At 49.7% G+C, this 22,453-nt stretch overlaps 1 protein-coding gene across 1 annotated transcript in view; it reads left to right on the top strand.

The window, feature by feature from the left end:
- LOC137341491 (DCC-interacting protein 13-beta-like) overlaps nucleotides 1-22,453 on the top strand; it is an 84,472-nt gene that overhangs the window by 2,586 nt on the left and 59,433 nt on the right. The window contains exons 2-4 of the mRNA XM_068004597.1: nucleotides 15,356-15,454; nucleotides 18,528-18,587; nucleotides 22,126-22,197. Coding sequence (XP_067860698.1) covers nucleotides 15,356-15,454; nucleotides 18,528-18,587; nucleotides 22,126-22,197 — 231 coding nt within the window. The remainder of the gene's footprint in view (nucleotides 1-15,355; nucleotides 15,455-18,527; nucleotides 18,588-22,125; nucleotides 22,198-22,453) is intronic.

Below are 22,453 nucleotides of genomic sequence, written 5' to 3'. Positions count from 1 at the left end.
TCCAGGGAATTATCGACCAGTTAGCCTAATGTTGGTGGTAGGAAAGATAATGGAATCTTTGTTCAAAGGTGTAACAGAAAGACATCGAGAGAATGAAAATATGATAAAGAATAGTCAGTTTTCAGAAGGGAAAGTCTTACTTGACCAACCTTATTGAATTCTTTACAGAAGTAACAGAAAAAGTAGACAAGGGTGATGCAGTAGATCTAATATATTTGGATTTTCAAAAGGCCTTTGATAAGGTAGTGCATTGTAGACTCATGACTGAGGTCGGGGCAGGTAACAATGGATGGCAAGTTGGCTACAAAACAGAAAACAGAGAGTGGGGGTTAAGGGTAGCTACACAGACTGGTAAAAGTTGGGAAGTGGTGTTCCACAGGGATCGGTGCTGGGACAACTGTTGATCACAAATGACATTAACTATTTGGATTTGGGAATCAGAAGTACAATTTCAAAATTTGGGGACGACACCAAATTGTGGGGTGCAGTTAATACAAAGGAAAAATGCGTCAAAATGCAAGAGGACGTTAATAAACTTGCAGAATGGGCATGTAATTGGCAAATTAATTTTAATATAGATAAGTGTGAGTTGGTGCATTTTGGTAGGACAAATAAGGAGGCCACATACTGCTTTGATGATAAGAGTCTAAATGGGGTAGAGCAACAGAAGGATCTCAATACAGATACACAAATCACTAAAAGTAGCGATGCAGGTTAATAGGCCATAAAAAAGCAAATCAAGCACTGGGGTTCATTTCTAAAAGCAAAGAAGTTATGTTAAACTTGTATAGAACCATCGTTAGACCACACTTGGAGTACTGTGCACAGTTCTGGTCTCTCCAGTTGGTTGAAGGGTAAGGCCTCTCTGGGCTGGGGGGGAGGGCGGGGCCCCTCCCGTGTCGGCTGGGGGGGGGGGGAAGGGCGGGGCCCCTCCTGTGTCGGCTGGGGGGGGGAGGGCGGGGCCCCTCCCGTGTCGGCTGGGGGGGGGAGGGCGGGGCCCCTCCCGTGTCGGCTGGGGGGGGGAGGGCGGGGCCCCTCCCGTGTCGGCTGGGGGGGGAGGGCGGGGCCCCTCCCGTGTCGGCTGGGGGGGGAGGGCGGGGCCCCTCCCGTGTCGGCTGGGGGGGGGAGGGCGGGGCCCCTCCCGTGTCGGCTGGGGGGGGAGGGCGGGGCCCCTCCCGTGTCGGCTGGGGGGGAGGGCGGGGCCCCTCCCGTGTCGGCTGGGGGGGAGGGCGGGGCCCCTCCCGTGTCGGCTGGGGGGGAGGGCGGGGCCCCTCCCGTGTCGGCTGGGGGGGAGGGCGGGGCCCCTCCCGTGTCGGCTGGGGGGGAGGGCGGGGCCCCTCCCGTGTCGGCTGGGGGGGAGGGCGGGGCCCCTCCCGTGTCGGCTGGGGGGGAGGGCGGGGCCCCTCCCGTGTCGGCTGGGGGGGGGAGGGCGGGGCCCCTCCCGTGTCGGCTGGGGGGGGGAGGGCGGGGCCCCTCCCGTGTCGGCTGGGGGGGGGAGGGCGGGGCCCCTCCCGTGTCGGCTGGGGGGGGGAGGGAGGGGCCCCTCCCGTGTCGGCTGGGGGGGGGAGGGCGGGGCCCCTCCCGTGTCGGCTGGGGGGGGAGGGCGGGGCCCCTCCCGTGTCGGCTGGGGGGGGGAGGGCGGGGCCCCTCCCGTGTCGGCTGGGGGGGGGAGGGCGGGGCCCCTCCCGTGTCGGCTGGGGGGGGGAGGGCGGGGCCCCTCCCGTGTCGGCTGGGGGGGGAGGGCGGGGCCCCTCCCGTGTCGGCTGGGGGGGGGAGGGAGGGGCCCCTCCCGTGTCGGCTGGGGGGGGGAGGGCGGGGCCCCTCCCGTGTCGGCTGGGGGGGGGAGGGCGGGGCCCCTCCCGTGTCGGCTGGGGGGGGGAGGGCGGGGCCCCTCCCGTGTCGGCTGGGGGGGGGAGGGCGGGGCCCCTCCCGTGTCGGCTGGGGGGGGGAGGGCGGGGCCCCTCCCGTGTCGGCTGGGGGGGGGAGGGCGGGGCCCCTCCCGTGTCGGCTGGGGGGGGGAGGGCGGGGCCCCTCCCGTGTCGGCTGGGGGGGGGAGGGCGGGGCCCCTCCCGTGTCGGCTGGGGGGGGGAGGGCGGGGCCCCTCCCGTGTCGGCTGGGGGGGGGAGGGCGGGGCCCCTCCCGTGTCGGCTGGGGGGGGGAGGGCGGGGCCCCTCCCGTGTCGGCTGGGGGGGGGAGGGCGGGGCCCCTCCCGTGTCGGCTGGGGGGGGGAGGGCGGGGCCCCTCCCGTGTCGGCTGGGGGGGGGAGGGCGGGGCCCCTCCCGTGTCGGCTGGGGGGGGCGGGGCCCCTCCCGTGTCGGCTGGGGGGGCGGGGCCCCTCCCGTGTCGGCTGGGGGGGCGGGGCCCCTCCCGTGTCGGCTGGGGGGGCGGGGCCCCTCCCGTGTCGGCTGGGGGGGGAGGGCGGGGCCCCTCCCGTGTCGGCTGGGGGGGGGGAGGGCGGGGCCCCTCCCGTGTCGGCTGGGGGGGGGAGGGCGGGGCCCCTCCCGTGTCGGCTGGGGGGGGCGGGGCCCCTCCCGTGTCGGCTGGGGGGGGAAGGGCGGGGGCCCTCCCGTGTCGGCTGGGGGGGGAGGGCGGGGCCCCTCCCGTGTCGGCTGGGGGGGCGGAGGGCGGGGCCCCTCCCGTGTCGGCTGGGGGGGGGAGGGCGGGGCCCCTCCCGTGTCGGCTGGGGGGGGGAGGGCGGGGCCCCTCCCGTGTCGGCTGGGGGGGGAGGGCGGGGCCCCTCCCGTGTCGGCTGGGGGGGGCGGGGCCCCTCCCGTGTCGGCTGGGGGGGCGGGGCCCCTCCCGTGTCGGCTGGGGGGGGAGGGCCCCTCCCGTGTCGGCTGGGGGGGGGAGGGCGGGGCCCCTCCTGTGTCGGCCGGGGGGATGGGTAGAATCTTTCTGAGGGGAGAAGAATAGGGGGTCTCTGGGTGGGGGTGCGGGGGCGTGGTCAGTCGGGGCTCTCGCTGCGGGGGGCGGGGAGAGTCGGGTCTCTCTGCGGGGGGGGCGGAGAGAGTAGGGTCTCTCTGCGGGGAGAGTAGGGTCTCTCTGCGGGGAGAGTAGGGTCTCTCTGCGGGGAGAGTAGGGTCTCTCTGCGGGGAGAGTAGGGTCTCTCTGCGGGGAGAGTAGGGTCTCTCTGCGGGGAGAGTAGGGTCTCTCTGCGGGGAGAGTAGGGTCTCTCTGCGGGGAGAGTAGGGTCTCTCTGCGGGGAGAGTAGGGTCTCTCTGCGGGGAGAGTAGGGTCTCTCTGCGGGGAGAGTAGGGTCTCTCTGCGGGGAGAGTAGGGTCTCTCTGCGGGGAGAGTAGGGTCTCTCTGCGGGGAGAGTAGGGTCTCTCTGCGGGGAGAGTAGGGTCTCTCTGCGGGGAGAGTAGGGTCTCTCTGCGGGGAGAGTAGGGTCTCTCTGCGGGGAGAGTCGGGTCTCTCTGCGGGGAGAGTCGGGTCTCTCTGCGGGGAGAGTCGGGTCTCTCTGCGGGGAGAGTCGGGTCTCTCTGCGGGGAGAGTCGGGTCTCTCTGCGGGGAGAGTCGGGTCTCTCTGCGGGGAGAGTCGGGTCTCTCTGCGGGGAGAGTCGGGTCTCTCTGCGGGGAGAGTCGGGTCTCTCTGCGGGGAGAGTCGGGTCTCTCTGCGGGGAGAGTCGGGTCTCTCTGCGGGGAGAGTCGGGTCTCTCTGCGGGGAGAGTCGGGTCTCTCTGCGGGGAGAGTCGGGTCTCTCTGCGGGGAGAGTCGGGTCTCTCTGCGGGGAGAGTCGGGTCTCTCTGCGGGGAGAGTCGGGTCTCTCTGCGGGGAGAGTCGGGTCTCTCTGCGGGGAGAGTCGGGTCTCTCTGCGGGGAGAGTCGGGTCTCTCTGCGGGGAGAGTCGGGTCTCTCTGCGGGGAGAGTCGGGTCTCTCTGCGGGGAGAGTCGGGTCTCTCTGCGGGGAGAGTCGGGTCTCTCTGCGGGGAGAGTCGGGTCTCTCTGCGGGGAGAGTCGGGTCTCTCTGCGGGGAGAGTCGGGTCTCTCTGCGGGGAGAGTCGGGTCTCTCTGCGGGGAGAGTCGGGTCTCTCTGCGGGGAGAGTCGGGTCTCTCTGCGGGGAGAGTCGGGTCTCTCTGCGGGGAGAGTCGGGTCTCTCTGCGGGGAGAGTCGGGTCTCTCTGCGGGGAGAGTCGGGTCTCTCTGCGGGGAGAGTCGGGTCTCTCTGCGGGGAGAGTCGGGTCTCTCTGCGGGGAGAGTCGGGTCTCTCTGCGGGGAGAGTCGGGTCTCTCTGCGGGGAGAGTCGGGTCTCTCTGCGGGGAGAGTCGGGTCTCTCTGCGGGGAGAGTCGGGTCTCTCTGCGGGGAGAGTCGGGTCTCTCTGCGGGGAGAGTCGGGTCTCTCTGCGGGGAGAGTCGGGTCTCTCTGCGGGGAGAGTCGGGTCTCTCTGCGGGGAGAGTCGGGTCTCTCTGCGGGGAGAGTCGGGTCTCTCTGCGGGGAGAGTCGGGTCTCTCTGCGGGGAGAGTCGGGTCTCTCTGCGGGGAGAGTCGGGTCTCTCTGCGGGGAGAGTCGGGTCTCTCTGCGGGGAGAGTCGGGTCTCTCTGCGGGGAGAGTCGGGTCTCTCTGCGGGGAGAGTCGGGTCTCTCTGCGGGGAGAGTCGGGTCTCTCTGCGGGGAGAGTCGGGTCTCTCTGCGGGGAGAGTCGGGTCTCTCTGCGGGGAGAGTCGGGTCTCTCTGCGGGGAGAGTCGGGTCTCTCTGCGGGGAGAGTCGGGTCTCTCTGCGGGGAGAGTCGGGTCTCTCTGCGGGGAGAGTCGGGTCTCTCTGCGGGGAGAGTCGGGTCTCTCTGCGGGGAGAGTCGGGTCTCTCTGCGGGGAGAGTCGGGTCTCTCTGCGGGGAGAGTCGGGTCTCTCTGCGGGGAGAGTCGGGTCTCTCTGCGGGGAGAGTCGGGTCTCTCTGCGGGGAGAGTCGGGTCTCTCTGCGGGGAGAGTCGGGTCTCTCTGCGGGGAGAGTCGGGTCTCTCTGCGGGGAGAGTCGGGTCTCTCTGCGGGGAGAGTCGGGTCTCTCTGCGGGGAGAGTCGGGTCTCTCTGCGGGGAGAGTCGGGTCTCTCTGCGGGGAGAGTCGGGTCTCTCTGCGGGGAGAGTCGGGTCTCTCTGCGGGGAGAGTCGGGTCTCTCTGCGGGGAGAGTCGGGTCTCTCTGCGGGGAGAGTCGGGTCTCTCTGCGGGGAGAGTCGGGTCTCTCTGCGGGGAGAGTCGGGTCTCTCTGCGGGGAGAGTCGGGTCTCTCTGCGGGGAGAGTCGGGTCTCTCTGCGGGGAGAGTCGGGTCTCTCTGCGGGGAGAGTCGGGTCTCTCTGCGGGGAGAGTCGGGTCTCTCTGCGGGGAGAGTCGGGTCTCTCTGCGGGGAGAGTCGGGTCTCTCTGCGGGGAGAGTCGGGTCTCTCTGCGGGGGGTCGGGGAGAGTCGGGTCTCTCTGCGGGGGTCGGGGAGAGTCGGTCTCTCTGCGGGGGGGTGGGGAGAGTCGGTCTCTCTGCGGGGGGGTGGGGAGAGTCGGTCTCTCTGCGGGGGGTCGGGGAGAGTCGGTCTCTCTGCGGGGGGTCGGGGAGAGTCGGTCTCTCTGCGGGCTGCTCCAAAATCTCTCCTTCCCCAAAATTTTTAATGGAACCGCACTACCTATAACTGAGGTTACAAGAATGATCTAACAGGGAGGGGTGGGGGGAGAGAAACACCCTTTTTGACTAGCTCCTTGCCAGCAAGTTGTGTATTGGTTATGTTACTGGATTAGTAACCCAGAGGCCTGGACTAATAATCCAGAGAACAAGTTCAAATCCCAATATGCCAGTTTGAGAATTGGGATTCAGTTTAAAAATAATCACGGATTGAAGAAACAAACCTGGTATCAGTAAAAGTGACCACAAAGCTGTTGGATTATCAAAAAACCCATTGGTTCACCGATGTCCTTTAGGGGAGGAAACCTGCCGTCCCTATCCAGTCCGGCCTATATGTGACTCCAGTCCCACACCAACGCGATTGACTTTTAACTGCCCTCTGAAGTGGCCGAGCAAGTCACTCAAGTCATCAGGACAACGAGGGATGGGCGATAAATGCTGGTCTTACCAGCGACGCCCACAGGCAAGAACGAATAAATAAATGGTGAAGGCTGGGTGATGTGGAAGAGCAGAGAGATTTGGGGGTTCAGTTTCACAAGACCTGAAAAGCAGCTCCTCAAGTGGAGAAGGTCATACAAAGCAAATGGAAACGTGGGTTTTATGACAAGAGGTTTCGAAAGTAAAAGTGGGGATGTAGAGGTGAATCTATAAACCTTACAGTGGGAGCAGTGTGTACAGTGAGAGCAGTGTGTGTAGTTTTGGGCCCCACACTATAGGAAGGATGTTGAGACAATAGAGAGGGTACAACACAGATTCACCAGGAAGCTGCCTGATATGAGGAAATACAAATACAAAGAGTGACTTGAAAATTGGGGCTGTTTCATCAGAAAAGCGGAGATTAAGAGGTGATTTGATTGGGGTGTTTGTAATTATGAAGAGTCGATAAAAACAGTTGTTTCCAACGATTGAGGGGGCTTAGATAGAAGCTTGACTGTAAGAGTTTTAGGAGAGGGAGCAGGAGAGACTATTTTACAGCCAGGGTTCTGAGGATGTGGAAAGTACGACCGGAGTTAGTGATTGAAGCAGAGACCATGTCAACATTCAGGAATAGATTAGACAGGTGAGTGAAGGAACTGTGAATAAAGGGATATGGGAACAGGACTACTGTTCATGTGGAGGATAAATAGCAACGTGGACTGGTTAGGCTGAAGGCCTCTTTCCGTGTTGTCATTTGATGTAAATTGAATCATACAGCAGCTCCTCGTTCTTCAGAAATATGTTTGAGTTTCACGTGTAACTAGTTGCTGTTTGAATGTTTCGTTGCCAGTCAGATAAGCAAAACCTGTTACAAACCGTGTATGAACTGTTCTACATTGAAATAATCAAAGACAGTACTATGTGAAGGTTTATTTTACCTTTGCTCATTGGAGAGATACTATCATAAATGAAATAACTCACCTAACTATCTACAATTAGTTTCAAATTTAGACTTTGTTGTCATCACAAAGTGTTACTGTTACCTTAAATGCATGATTTGTAGATCTCCAAATAATTCTCAGTGGAAGAGAACTGCCCCCAAGACTCTTCTACATTGTTGATTCATATATTTATGTATCAGAATGACATAAGATTGAATGTGCATTTAGTTATTGAGCTTTGTCTCATTAACTGGCATGTAATTGAAAGGAAACATAACCTGAGTTTTGACCACACCAGAGAAGCTGGCTCAGAACGGACTGCGGATGTAGAACACTGGTCGGTCTCTGGTGATGAACACATGGAGTCAAAGCCCAAGTGTAGTCTTCAGCTGAGATCATTGGACGAGGGCATGCAGACATAATTCACTCGCCATTTTGAAATTGTCTACCCTGTCTTTTTTAATATTTCCATTATAAATTGCTGTGTCCGCACTTGGAATGGACACTGCCTATGTAAAGTTGTCACGCTGTCATTATACCCGCCCTCCCCCTGTGGAATGGCTGCAATACCACCACTTGCAGGAGGGTATAATTCATTTAATATTCTCATATAAATGGTTTGTAATATAGGGTGAATTTAGCAGTGAAGTGAAGATCAGAGATTTGGACATGGAGATCAGTGTGTCCGATTTGTGGCACTCGCAGTTTTCTTGTGATTAGTTGTAATTGCTGGAAAATCCGGAGGACCAAAAATAGGGCAGGCTGACCTTTGCATCCCGATTCAGTGAGCTGTGCTCCTGCTGAGTGAGGCTGTGCATTGGTAGCAGATATAGAAACAGATACCCTCCTTCGCGTTGAGTGCTGGTGTAGGAAAAGAATGACAAAGCTGATGCCTCAGTGCACCAGTGCCGGAGAGGACACTTGTTCCTATGAAATAAAATGCTCCAATATGTACTTAATCTGCTTGGAGCTGTGAGCCAAAAGGACACTGAGGCAGGAACAGGGGCACCTCCTCCACACATTTCACCCAGCAAGTGTACAATTCTTTTTCTCAATATAAATACAAGAATTTAAAAAATGTATCAATTAAGTTTCTGATTCACTATAACAAAATGTGTTCTAAAAACATCTTGAAATCATGATTTAAAATGACCATTTAATGAATGTTTCTCAGCACGTTTTTATATAGTAACTATTATCTTACGTAGTCCAAGGTTGTCTAAAGACACTGTATTTATAAGAGATGTTAATTTTTTATCATAATGTGTATGGTGCTCTATTCTTAATAAACTGGAATGGTTGCTTTGTTCATCTGTGCGCAGCAGAGCTATACTGACTAGGGAGCTCCCAGATTCAACCCCTGGTCTGTGCTGAGTTAGTTGATCTCTGATGCTGAGTTAGTTAAGTGCTGGTAACGGCTCTATAATTTATCCAAGTGTCCAGGGTGGAGAGAGGAAAATTGGCCATGGTTGCCTTTCTAGATTGCTGCTCGTGCCTTGAGCTGGGAGTGTCGATATGTGGACATTGGGTATGGCAGCATCAGGCTGACCAATCTCATACACAGATTGGTCACAGCTGGACAGCAACAAGAAGCTTATCAGTGCTCTGTGCTGGTAAATTAGGTGGTTTAGCTGATTAAACTGAAGATAGTAATTAATAAATCCGATAGGGAATTCAGGAGAAAGCTCTTTATCAAAGAGTGGTAAGAATGTGGAACTCACCACCACAAGGATTAGTTGAGGCAAATAGCATAGATGCATTTAAGGGAAGGCTAAATAAGTGCATGAGGGACAAGGTAAAGGCCAGTTGAGGGACTATATTTGTTTTCAGGATGTGGGCAACGATGGCAAGACTGCATTTATTGCTCATTGCTAGTTGTCCCGAGAAACATAAGGTGGTGTGCCTTCTCTTTGAACCGCTGCAGTCTGTGTGATGCGGTTCTAAGCTTAACATGAGAGAACCTTCTCTCTCCAGATCTTAGTGAACTGACTATAGACTGTGAGCTTCTGTCCTTTTTTCCATAGCTGGATAAGAAGCCAAGGACTTGACCTCTGGCGTTCTTAGCTCCATGTGTCCAGTGACTGGACAGTTGGGCTGTCAATTATACTGACTACTTGCTCCCTTTGGCCCTTCCACCCCAAAGTAGGAAGCACTCTCTGCTGAGCTCATGGGAAAGAAGTCCTACCAGTATAATCATCCAAACTCCTGTCTGGGTTGGGTTAATGAATCTTATTGTCTAAACCAAATGTATCTAAGAGGTATCATTCCACAAACTGGTTTGTCTACCTTTAATGCACACCCTCCATCACTCCTGTTCAGAGAATTTAACCCTTTGAGAGCTAAATTTAATGAATAACGTTTTAATATAAATCTGTGGTAAAATAGAACTCCTGAGCATGGACTGTTTCATTATTAGAGAAGTTGTGAATGGAGCTGAATGCTGGAATCATCAGTGAACAGCCCCACTGCTGAACTCATGATGGAGGAATGGTCATTAACGAGGCAGCTAAAGATGACTGGGCCAATGACAGTGTCTTGAGGAACTCTTGTGGCAACCACAGCCATCTTGTGCATCAGGCATGACAACAGCCATCGCAGGGTAACTTTCTTGACCCATGTTTAGCTCCGTCTTGCTGAGGCTCCTCAGTGGCATACATGGTTGAATGCTGCCTTGAGATTGAGGGCAACTATCCTGCCTTCTCTTTTCGCATTCAGCTCTTAAGTCCATGTTTGGAGCTGAATGGTTTTGTTAGAACCCGAATTAAAGGATGGTGAGCAGGTTATTAATGCGTAGATGCTATTGGTGACTCCTTCCATCTTTTTACTGATGGTTGGCAGGAGGCTGATGGGGTGGTAATTGGCCAGGTTAGATTTATCCTGGTTTTTGTGGTTAGGACATACCTGGGCAATCTTCCACATTGGCAGGTAGATGCTAGTATCGTAGCTGTACTGGAACAGTTTGGTTAGGCGAGTGGTTAGCTCTGGTGTGTTGGTCTTCAACGTGACAGCCAGGATGTTGTCATGGCCAATAGCACATGCACTTAGCTGCTGTTTAATATCACATGGATAAACAGAATTGTTTGGACACTAGCATTTACGATGGTGGAGACGTCGGGACGAGGCTGAGTGGGGTCGTTCACTTGATACTTTTGGCTGATGGTGCTTGACACCTCAGCTCTGTCTCTTGCATTCATGTGCTGAGCTCCACCAGGAGCCTGCTCCTGTTAGTTGTCTGATTGTCCATTCTCAACTGGATGTTGTAGGGCTACAGAGCTTTGTTCTGATCCATTGGTTGTGTATCGCCTGCTGCTATTTGTGTTTGGCATGCAAGTAACTCTATGTAGTAGATCTTGGTATGGTGGTAGTGCCACACTACACGATGGAGGCTGGAGATGATGTACACAGACTGTGATTCATGGGCAGCTATGTCTGCAACAAGGAGGTTGGGGAAGATGAGGCCACGTAGGTTACTGCCTTGTGTTAGCTCCCTCACCACCTGATGCAGACCCTGTCTGGTAGGTATATCCTTCAGATGAACATCGGAACAGGAGGAGGCCATTTAACCCCTCGAGCCTGTTCCACCATTCAATTAGATCATGGCTGATCTGTATCTTAACTCTATCTACCCGCCTCAGTTCGTTACCCTCAATACGCTTCCCTAGCAAAAATCTATCAATCACAGTTTTGACATTTTCAATTGACTCTCAGCCTCAACAGCTTTTTGGGGGAAGAGTTCCAGATTTCTGCTACCCTTTGTGTGAAGAAGTGCATTCTGACATCACCCTTCAATGGCCTACCTCCAATTTTAAGGTTATAGAATCATAGAAATCCTATGGCACAGAAGGAGGCCATTCACTCCATCATGTCTGCTGGCCAAAAAAAGAGCTATCCAGCCTAATTCCATTTTCTAGCTCTTGGTCCATAGCCCTGTGGGTTACGGCACTTCAAGTGTATAATTCAAGTACTTTTTAAATGAGTTGAGGGTTTCTGCCTCTACCACCCTTTCAGGGAGTGAGTTCAAGACCCCCACCACCCTCTGGGTGGAAACATTTCTCTTCAGCTCCCCTCTAATCCTTCTACCAAAGGTCTTAAGGGATATGGGCCAAAGGCAGGTATATGGAGTTAGATCACAGATCAGCCATGATCTTATCAAATGGCGGAGCAGGCACGAGGGGCTGAATGGCCTACTCCTGTTCCTATAATTACTTCAAATCTATGCCCCCTGGTTATTGACCCCTCCGCTAAGGGAAATAGGTCCTTCCTATCCACTCTAGGCCCCTCATAATTTTATATACCTCAATCAAATCTTCCTTCAGCCACCTCTGATTCAAAGAAAACAACCGCAGCCTATCCAATCTTTCCTCACAGCTAAATTTCTCCGTTCCTGGCAACATCCTCGTAAATCTCCTCTGGACCCACTCTCGTGCAATCATGTCTTTCCTGTAATGTGACCAGAACTGTATGCAGTGGCCTAACTAGTGTTTTATACAGTTCTAGCATAAGCTCCCTGCTCTTATATTCTCTGCCTCAGCTAATAAAGGAAAGTATTCCATATGCCTTCTTAACCACCTCATCTACCTGTCCTGCTACCTTCAGGGATCTGTGGACATGCACTCCAAGGTCCCTCACTTCCTCTACACCTCTCAGTATCCTCCCATTTATTGTATATTCCCTTGCTTTGTTTGCCCCCTTGTTCTGGACTCTCCTACCAGAGGAGATAGTTTCTCTCTATCTACCCTATGAAATCATCTTAAACACCTCAATTATATCTCCTCATAATCGTCTATATTCAAGGGAATACAAGCCTAGTCTATGCAACCTGTCCTCATAATTTAACCCTTTTAGGCCCGGTATCATTCTGGTGAATCTGCACTGCACCCCCTCCATTCTTCCTGAGGTGCGGTGCCCAGACTGAATGAAGTTCCCAGATGGGGTCTAACCACAGCTCTGTACAACTGTAACATTCCATTAGCCTTTTAAATTATTTTTACTATCTGTCCACGAGCTTTTAGTGATTTCTGTACTTGGACCCCTAAATCTCTCTGCTCCCCCACAGTTCCGAGCTTCTCACCATTTAGAAAATACTCTGATTTCTCTTTCTTAGGTCGAAAGTGGATGACCTCTCACTTCCCCACATTGAACTCCATCTGCCACAGTTTTGCCCACTCATTTAATTGATCGGTGGCCCTTTCCAATTTCTGCTCCCATCTACACTATTTACTGTGTTACCTAACTCAGTGTCATCAGCAAACTTAGATATACGGCTCTCTATTCCTTCATCCAAGTCATTTATAAATATAGTGAGAAGCTGAGACCCCAGTACAGATCCCTGGGGGACACCACTCGTCACATCCTGCCAATTGGAGTACATACCCTTTATCCCCACTCTCTGTCTCCTACCTCCTAACCAATTCCCTATCCAAGCCAATAGGTTGCCTCTAATTCCATGCGCTCTCTTGTTAAGTCATTTTTGTAATGTGGAACCTTATCGAATGCCTCTGGAAGTCCATATAAATAACATCCATAGACACTCCCTTATCTATCACATTAGTGACCTCCTCAAAAAATTCAACTAAGTTCATTAGACATGACGTGTTTAGGCCAGTGGTGATAAGGGAATGTCTATGGATGTTATTTATATGGACTTCCAGAAGGCATTCAATAAGTCATTTTTGTAATGTGGAACCTTAACAAGAGAGCGCATGGAATTGGAGGCAACCTATTATTTTACATGGTATTTAACTTTAACGTATAATTATGTTCCCTTGATATGCACTAGTGGATGCTACAATTAATGTTAAAAACATACTTTAACACAATCGGGGAAAAAATATGCATCTCAAAATGTCTTAAGTACCTTTCAACAGTTTCATCAAAGAATAATAATTTCAACAGTGAAGAGTTTAAACAATTCCATCAATAAAATGTCTTGAATTTCTGGAGTTATTGATGGGGCTGTCCCAATGTACTTAGTACTTTTATCCCAGGAGTATCTGAGCTTTACAAACCACGAAAGTAAGAGGTGTTTTTTTCAGTAAACACCACTCCACGTGGCCCAGCACTTTTGGCCATCTCTTGCTAACATCTTTGGGTTTGTTGCAATAGGTGACTTTGTGCCGGGGACCCAGTCATCCTGAATTGCCCGATTCCCTCCACCCCCCCCATGATGTCCTACATGGCAGGTAGAGCAGGGACCGAGGTTCCCACAAAACCTTGCTGCTAAAAGCAGGCAGTAACTCTGCTTATTTTAACAGATGCTGAGTGTAAGGATAGCTTTTATAATTGGCAACATTTCTCTCTGGTTCTGGTATATTCTGGAATTTTGCTTGTAGCTTTGGGAAGAAGGCGGATGATCTTGCAGCCCCCACCCCACTTTGTGGGGTTCATGGATCCTGGTTTGAAAATCTGTGGTTTAAACTATAAGATGACAAATCTCCCTTAACAGACCCTCGGCTGAGCTGTTCATCAAACCTCTGGAGTCACTTATTACTGACCCTGTTTGGGGCCACTTGGTGATCTCGTGTTTACGTTTTCAGTGATAAAAGAACTAAAGGTGACACTTAGTGACATTCTTGTATTGTGCAGCAAGGGGAAGATCTGATTCTAAAACGGATCATCTTGGTTATTTCTAACATTTGGTCAATCTACCTTTTCCAATTCTTCTCCCCTTTATTGTGCCCTCTATTAGCTGCTAAAACTATGTTTATTTTTCTGCATAGTGGGCTATATTTAGAGTATAAATTACAAGATACTTTGTTTCACCTTGAGTATAAACCTGCCGAATTCATCATTTTCAAACTCCTGTGTTTACAACACCAAGTGCAGAAATACTTACACTGGGCACTGCTTTAAGGGAAGTGTATTCTTCCCTTGTATACTGAATGTGTTGGAGAACTGGATACTAACATATTATTTTCACTCTTGTACTGTGACAGGGCACGGTCTGTAGTGCACGACCTCGTACTGTGACGGGGCACTGTCTGTAGTGCACGACCTCGTACTGTGACGGGGCACCGTCTGTAGTGCACGACCTCGTACTGTGACGGGGCACCGTCTGTAGTGCACGACCTCGTACTGTGACGGGGCACCGTCTGTAGTGCACGACCTCGTACTGTGACGGGGCACCGTCTGTAGTGCACGACCTCGTACTGTGACGGGGCACCGTCTGTAGTTCACGACCTCGTACTGTGACGGGGCACCGTCTGTAGTTCACGACCTCGTACTGTGACGGGGCACCGTCTGTAGTGCACGACCTCGTACTGTGACGGGGCACAGTCTGTCGTGCGGGACCTCGTACTGTGACGGGGCACCGTCTGTCGTGCGGGACCTCGTACTGTGACGGGGCACCGTCTGTAGTGCACGACCTCGTACTGTGACGGGGCACCGTCTGTAGTGCACGACCTCGTACTGTGACGGGGCACCGTCTGTAGTGCACGACCTCGTACTGTGACGGGGCACCGTCTGTAGTGCACGACCTCGTACTGTGACGGGGCACCGTCTGTAGTGCACGACCTCGTACTGTGACGGGGCACCGTCTGTAGTGCACGACCTCGTACTGTGACGGGGCACCGTCTGTAGTGCACGACCTCGTACTGTGACGGGGCACCGTCTGTAGTGCACGACCTCGTACTGTGACGGGGCACAGTTTGTCGTGCGGGACCTCGTACTGTGACGGGGCACCGTCTGTAGTGCACGACCTCGTACTGTGACGGGGCACCGTCTGTAGTGCACGACCTCGTACTGTGACGGGGCACCGTCTGTAGTGCACGACCTCGTACTGTGACGGGGCACAGTCTGTCGTGCGGGACCTCGTACTGTGACGGGGCACAGTCTGTCGTGCGGGACCTCGTACTGTGACGGGGCACCGTCTGTCGTGCACGACCTCGTACTGTGACGGCACTGTCTGTCGTGCACGACCTCGTACTGTGACGGGGCACCGTCTGTCGTGCACGACCTCGTACTGTGACGGCACTGTCTGTCGTGCACGACCTCGTACTGTGACAGGGCACTGTCTGTCGTGCACGACCTCGTACTGTGACGGGGCACCGTCTGTCGTGCGGGACCTCGTACTGTGACAGGGCACTGTCTGTCGTGCGGGACCTCGTACTGTGACAGGGCACCGTCTGTCGTGCGGGACCTCGTACTGTGACAGGGCACCGTCTGTCGTGCGGGACCTCGTACTGTGACAGGGCACTGTCTGTCGTGCGGGACCTCGTATGGCAGTAAAGTATCAAAACTGTTGGACATATATTGGATGTTAATATTGAACTAATGCTCCTCGCAAAGTGAGCGCATTTGTGAAAGATAGTTTTGATCATTTCAAATGTTCTACCAAATCTATAAAATCTATCTTTTGCGTATTTGCATGAACTTAGTGTATTGTATTTCTTGTTTTAGACACGTTCCCTGCTGAGTGTGTTTGAGGAAGATGCGGGCACCCTAACCGAATATACAAACCAGCTGCTGCAGGCCATGCAGAGGGTATATGGTGCACAAGTAGGTACACCATGGTTACTACTGTCTTGTTGATTTATATCTGTTTGTAATGAGTAAGAATTTTCAGCCTGATTAACCTATAATTCAATATCTCACATCTTTCATGACTCAGTCACATTGCAATCTAATTACTGAAAAGGTACGAATGTAATGCATGGCCTTTCTCTCCAAAAATAGGTTAAGTTATTGTAAAGCACACAAATATTTGAGTTAAGACTCATCCAACCACTCCCTAGTAGTAGATAGCAGTATATAGCATACTGCCAAAACCAGCCTGAGTCAAAGAATGAGGCTACGCATTCACACACTCCCAATAATAATGGGAGCTCAGGAATACAGGAAAAGTACCACTTGACTGACTTGGATGCACATTCCCATTATACATTGTAAAGCAGAGTACATATTGGATGTATACTTGAAAAGAAATTTGTAGCGCTATGGGGAAAGAGCAGGGGAGTGGGACTAATTGGATAGCTCTTTCAAAGAGCCAGCACAGGCATGATGGGACAAATGGCCTCCTGTGTTGTATAATTCTATATGAGAAATGCCTTTAGGATTAGATTGTCAAATAATAAAAAGTCAGTCAGAACAATTACTGGAGCAATATGTGATTTTTTTTTTAATACTTGAGAAGAGAGAAAAATAACACAAAAATAGGTGAGTCCAATCTCTACAAACCTTTTCAATATCCCTTTACTTGTTGGTGAATCTGAAATATGTCTTTCCTTTTTGAATGCCTCGATTGAATTCACATTGATGATGTTTGTGGTTAGAACATAGCAAAGACTCAACAGGGAATGAGTCGGGTTGGGAACATCTGCTTGGGACTGAGCACAGTGTTGGGTGATTTAAGGAGAATTCCCTTGGCTGATCGACTCCAATGTTTTACTGACAAAATGGAGAGCATAAAGGGTTTGATGGAAAGTCCTGCAAATTTGAAAATTTTTTGAAACAATTAATTTTTAAAAAACTTGAAACATGCTCCTGAAGTACCATCCACTTTGTATTGTAGAAAACTTAATTGCACTTTCATCCTCTCCAATATCTTTTTAAAACTGTCTAATTTTTGCTCAGTTTTTCTGAAATTTCTTTATTCCATTCCCACTTCCTGCCTCATGTACGGATTAGTACTGGTTTCAATGTTAAATCTGCATGGCCATTCATTCATATAATTCGATCTCCCATTACTGAATCTCTTTCACTAATTCAGTGTAACTAAAGCTCCCCCAAATCCTTCCTTAATGATTTTCTTATATTTTCACATAACTCCATGTTAGTTTCCTTTTTTTGTCCCAATATTTAACACTGGTAATTGATAACAGGTTTTGGTTCAAATTGGTTTGGACCTCTACTTTTCTTCGGTGAAGGATACTGTACTAATGATTGCCAGGTGCTTCCTTTCTGACAATGATACATCTCCCTTCCTCTTCTAAATATTTTAAAGTCTGGTATGTACCCATCCTTTACCTTTGACCTCACATCAGTCCAACTTACTCCTCATTCATTCAGTTCCACATATAACAAGTGCTGTCACCCTATGGGCACTAGGGACACAGCCCCTTTCTTGCCATGCTTGCATGAGTTGCTCTTTCACTATCCTTGTATATAAAGCCTCACTGTCAGCTGTATGCTCCCATTATCAGCAGCAGTTGCATGCTGTTGTTTGCACACACAAGTCGTCTGCACTTTTTCTATTTTGATACTAGTTCTTTGCCTTTCAAAAGTCCTTAAGTTTTTTTTTTAGAAGCTTTAAAACTTCCATTATAATTAGAAAAGTTATATTTAGTCATCAACACTTGCCGATGTACATTTACCAAGTGTTCCTATAACAGCATATTGATTCTTTACCTTTCAATCTTCTTGGTCACCTTAACCTCGGCATTGGTTTATTTGGCACCCAGTGTCAAGATTTGTATTAAATGCCATGCACCTATTTTAACTACCAACACCCAGATCCCACGCCTACTGATATTGTGCAACTTCTAACACTGACCTTTGTGCAGAGTTTAGTAACATGGTTCTTTGGGAATAAAGCTCTTTGATGCCCTTGCTGTCTACTCCTTGACTGCACAGGAGCAGCTGAGGAACTTGGAGCCTATTCTACATATGTTTGGCGATCTCTTAGCAAATATGCACGTATAACAAATGTGTTTCACTTAACACTAATGTAGCACTAGCTCCTGTGCTTTCACAGGCCAATCCCTTTTCCTGAGAACATTGGCCATAAGCATTTCAGCAATGCAATGCTCCAAGCCCATCTGCACATCACAATCCTCACCCCCCCCCCCCCCCCCAGTCTCTGCGATACACTTCTATTTGTACAGTGTTGTGCAACTAAAGAATGTTGGGTTACTGGAAGACTGCTTAAGTTTGTGGTAAATACTTTTTTGCTGTACTTGCACAGCACTGGAGTCCTATGAGATTTTAAAAAAATCATCAATGTTGTCTTTTAGGCAGAGATAGCCACTAAATTCTTTATTGGTAGGTTTCATTTTTAAAAAACAGGATACAATGGAAGCGCATAAAATTAAATATACAAATATCATTGCAGTTTTATTGCAACATTGATACCCACCAAAGCAAAGTTCTTATGAGGCTTCAGCTGATCAAATGTATTTACAGCTATTAAACATGCAGGGGTTGTAAAGATGACGCAAAAAGGCCAACATTGATTTTGTCAGTGTGTTTTGATTGTGTACAGCCTACTACAGATATTACAAAAATGGATAAGAACGTGAATTATCCAATAATTTGAATTAAGCAACGTAAATAACAGCAAAAAGTTAAACAAATTCTTAATTCCAGTGATTGGAATTAAGAGTAATGTCATTAATTGTCATAGTGTAGTGACCAATTATAATTAATGCATAGTCTAAGGGAGCTTTTACTGATAGTTTGATCTTACTGATGGTTGTTTTGATGGGTTTGCGTTCTGCAGGCTGCAGATTATGGAGCACTGAGGCACTTCACAAACCTCTTGCCAAATTATCTGAAAACATTCTATTGTATTGTCTCTAGCCGAATGTTTTATACCTCAGAAAGTTGCTGATGTGTTAGCTTTTTGTTTTTGCAGAATGAAATGAGTATCGCAACTCAACAGCTGTCCAAACAGCTTCTTGCATATGAGAAACAGGTAAGAACGTGGTAGAGATTTTTATTCTAATGTTCCTTTCTTGGTTACTTTCTGAAGCAGCTCAAGTCGTGCCAGATAGATAACAGTCCACTGTGATAATCTACCAGAAGGGCAGAAAAATTCCTCTGTTTTAAAACCTGTGAATTTAAAATAGTTGTAATCTCAATGATCTAGCATATGAATGGTTATTACATTAAGAAGCTGCTAACTGGTTAACTGTAAAGGATCGTGAGGATGACTCATTGCAGTGCTGTTAACCAGCTGCTCTGCCTCTCCTCCCGGATATGCTGCTATTAATGCTACACTACTCAGTGCTCGCAAACTGACACCGAGTGAGACACCACTCATCTAATGGAAGTGCTGGTAAGCACTGTTCAGCATGCTGCTCAAATGACTAGAAGAAAATAAAAGTGGCCGTATTCCTTTTATATCAATAACATAACAGCCCATTGGAGATCAGGGCAGAGCAGCTGATTAATCATCTGTTTAAAGTGTCTGAGTGTGGAGCAGCATTGCCGAGCACTCACAAGCCACCTAGTCTGATGTCACTTTCCTGCTCACTCCCCGCACCTTTTAATATTCCTCTTTCAAGCAACTAATTCCTTTCATTCAATTACACTGTGGATCGCTGCTTTCTGGTATACTGATTATCACTATTGGTCGAATCAATCTATCATCAGATTCCACTATTATTCTAGGGTGTAGTCAATTGATATTTATCCAAATCCAGTCTTTTATATGCTGTTAGTTAACTTCACAGTTAAATATTACCCAGTGAAGTACAACATGAACCTGGGGCTTTATAGTAATTACTTACAGTTATAAGGTGACGGGGCCCGTACTGTGGGTGACGGGGCCCGTACCATGTTTGGTTTGTATTGTTGAAGTCTCAGATCGAAAATCTTTGTTGTGGTTCCTGTTAAAAACTTCGCTCCAATGTGTTGAATTGTTTCTCAGCTGTTATTTCTCATTATTTTTGGTGAGGGGGACAAATATGTCCGGTAGATTGTCTCTACATTTCCATCAATTCATCCTGTGGAGAAGTATTAAGATTGTAGAATAGTCTGGGCAGTATCCTCAACCATCATCCTTGTGGTAATGGAGCCCCAGCAAGCGGAGACTAGAGCTCTGGTCTCTGAATACTGGTTGACATCCAGCGAGGTACTCTCATCCGGTGGGAGTGGAGTGGTGACCGCCCCCCACAATCGTATCTAGTCGACCTTTTGGTAGGGGGCTGAGAGTCAGACTAACAACCTGTCCACGTAAAAGGGGTCTCTGTTACAGAAACAACCCATCTGCTGGATGTAAAATAGTGGAAGAAATAGGTTGCCTCCTGCCGCTTGGAGAAGAGGAGGAGGTGACGGAAGACACATCCATATTGCTGTCTTTTAAAGATGTCAAATTAACAACTAGTCTATGTGTAGAGATTGGTACGTTCAGTTATGAGAAAAGGTACATGTTTATACAGTATCCCATCCTGTCATCACAATTGCATAATCATCAGTTGCTTTCCAGTGACAGTTGTTTAGACAAATGTGGCAGCCAATTTACACACAGCAAACAGCAATGAGATAAATGACCAGATAATCTGTTTTAGTGATGTTGGTTATGGGATAAATATTGACGAGAACACCGGGGGGAACTCCCCTGCTCCTCTTTGAAATAGTGACATGGGACCTTTTACATCCACCTGAGAGGGCAGACAAGGCCTCGGTTTAACGTCTCATTGAAAAGACGGCACCTCCAATAGTGCAGCACTCCCTCAGTATTGCACCGGGAGTGTGGGCCCAGATGTGTGCTCAAGACTCTGGAGTGGGGCTTGAACCCATAACCGTCTGACTCAGAGGGGAGAGTGCTACCCACTGTGGACATACTACCTTCACTGATTACAGAAGAATGACAAACAACTGATTTCACAGCTTTACTGTCAATGTAGATTAGTCGTGTGGTGAGACCTCACCTGGAGTACTGTGTACAGTTTTGGTTTCCTTATCTACGGAAGGATATACTTGCCTTGGAGGCGGTGCAACGAAGGTTCACTAGATTGATTCTTGGGATGAGAGGGTTGTCCTATGATGAGAGATTGAGTAGAATGGGCCTATATTTTTGAGTTTAGAAGAATGAGAGGTGACCTCATTTGAAACGTGTAAGATTCTGAGGGGGCTTGTCAGGGTAGATGCTGAGAGATTGTTTCCCCTGGCTGGAGAGTCTAGAACAAGGGGGCATAGTCTCAGGATAAGGGGTCGGACATTTTAAGACTGAGATGAGGAATTTCTTCACTCAGGGTTGTGAATCTTTGGAATTCTTTACCCCAGAGGGCTGTGGATGCTGAGTCGTTGAATATATTCAAGGCTGAAATAGATAGATTTTTGGACACTAGGGGAATCAGGGATATGGGGATCGGGCAGGAAAGTGGAGTTGAGATGGAAGATCAGCCATGATCTGATTGAATGGCGGAGCAGGCTCGAGGGGCAGTATGGCCTACTCCTGCTCCTATTTCATATGTATGACTTTGAGCTGATGCAGTCTTGAGCAGTCCTACCTCAAAAGAAATGATATTTCTGCTAATAGCTGAGCACCAATTACATTTTTTTGCACTTGAACCAAATCGTAACGTAAACACAGAGAATCTCAATCTCGGGCTTCAGCAGCACAAACCAATCATGCACCTTTAGAGGGTCTCCAATCAATACAGTAACATTATAATGTAATATATTCTTGCCAATCTTTTCATTGAAAAACTTAATATGCAAATATTTTCTTGATACAAATGCATCTTAAAATGAGTGTTTCATACCAAAGTTTGTTTTATAGTTAATAGATTTGGAACCTGAAATCATACCATGGATTTTTAGGATACAAATATTTAAGTGTTCAGCTGGAATTCTTTTCTGTAGTCTACATTAGACCATTAAAAACCCAGAGAAAAAATTTAGGCAAACTCGTTTAGTATTTGTATTCCTAATTTCAGTGCGCTAATAAACTTAAATAAGCTTGCCTGTTGGCAGAGTAGGTAAAGGAAATGTCACAGAGCCCCACAAAAGGCCCGCCTGTTCTGCGTCACTGGGGCAGCAGTAGAAAGGCCAACCTTGGCCTCATTAGCCATGGAGAGGAAAGTCAGCTAACATTCCCACTCCTGATCGATATCCCTGACATCCACCTGAAACTGGGCAGAGGTGTACAGGTGAGGTCAGGAATTGTGCTCCATCAATTACCCTGCTGACAAGACCATCTTTTCCCACCAGATCACTAATTCAGTGAAAAAGTAGGTGCGAGTACCAAATGGGGAATAACCCCTTATACCTGTGCCTACCTTTTCACTAGAATTAGTAACGAGGATAATCTATCCCTGTTACCTAGCATCTCAAATGTAGATCGGCCAATTGGACGTGGTACTGGAAGACATCTGGCACACCTGGAACTGGACTCCAGCTGTTGTTCCCTTCTGCAAAGGAGGGTAGAAAAAGCAGAAATCTGCAAAAAAAATAATTCAAATAGCTGTGTATATCTAACTCTGAAATGCTTTGTCACTTTTTAGAATTTCGCCTTGAGCAAAGGGGACGATGAAGTGATTTCTACCCTTCAGCGTTTTGCCAGAGTTGTAGATGAGGTAATACATGAAAATGATATGCTTTTTAACCTGTTGAGTACAGTGGTGTTATGGTAGTGTAGTGATCCTGCAGCTGGATTAGCAACTCAGGTGAGGAGTTCAAATCCCACCATCGCAAGGTGTGAAATTGAATTCAATAAATCTGGTAATGAAAGCTGCCAGATTGTTGTAAAAACCCAGCTGGTTCACTAATGTCCTACAGGGAAAGGAAACTACCACTCTTATCGGCTGACCAATGTGTGACTAGTCCACGCTA

This window comes from Heptranchias perlo, chromosome 24, assembly GCF_035084215.1.
Source record: "Heptranchias perlo isolate sHepPer1 chromosome 24, sHepPer1.hap1, whole genome shotgun sequence".
NCBI classification, from domain to species: Eukaryota; Metazoa; Chordata; class Chondrichthyes; order Hexanchiformes; family Hexanchidae; genus Heptranchias; species Heptranchias perlo.
This window is presented reverse-complemented; position numbering and strand designations above follow the sequence as displayed.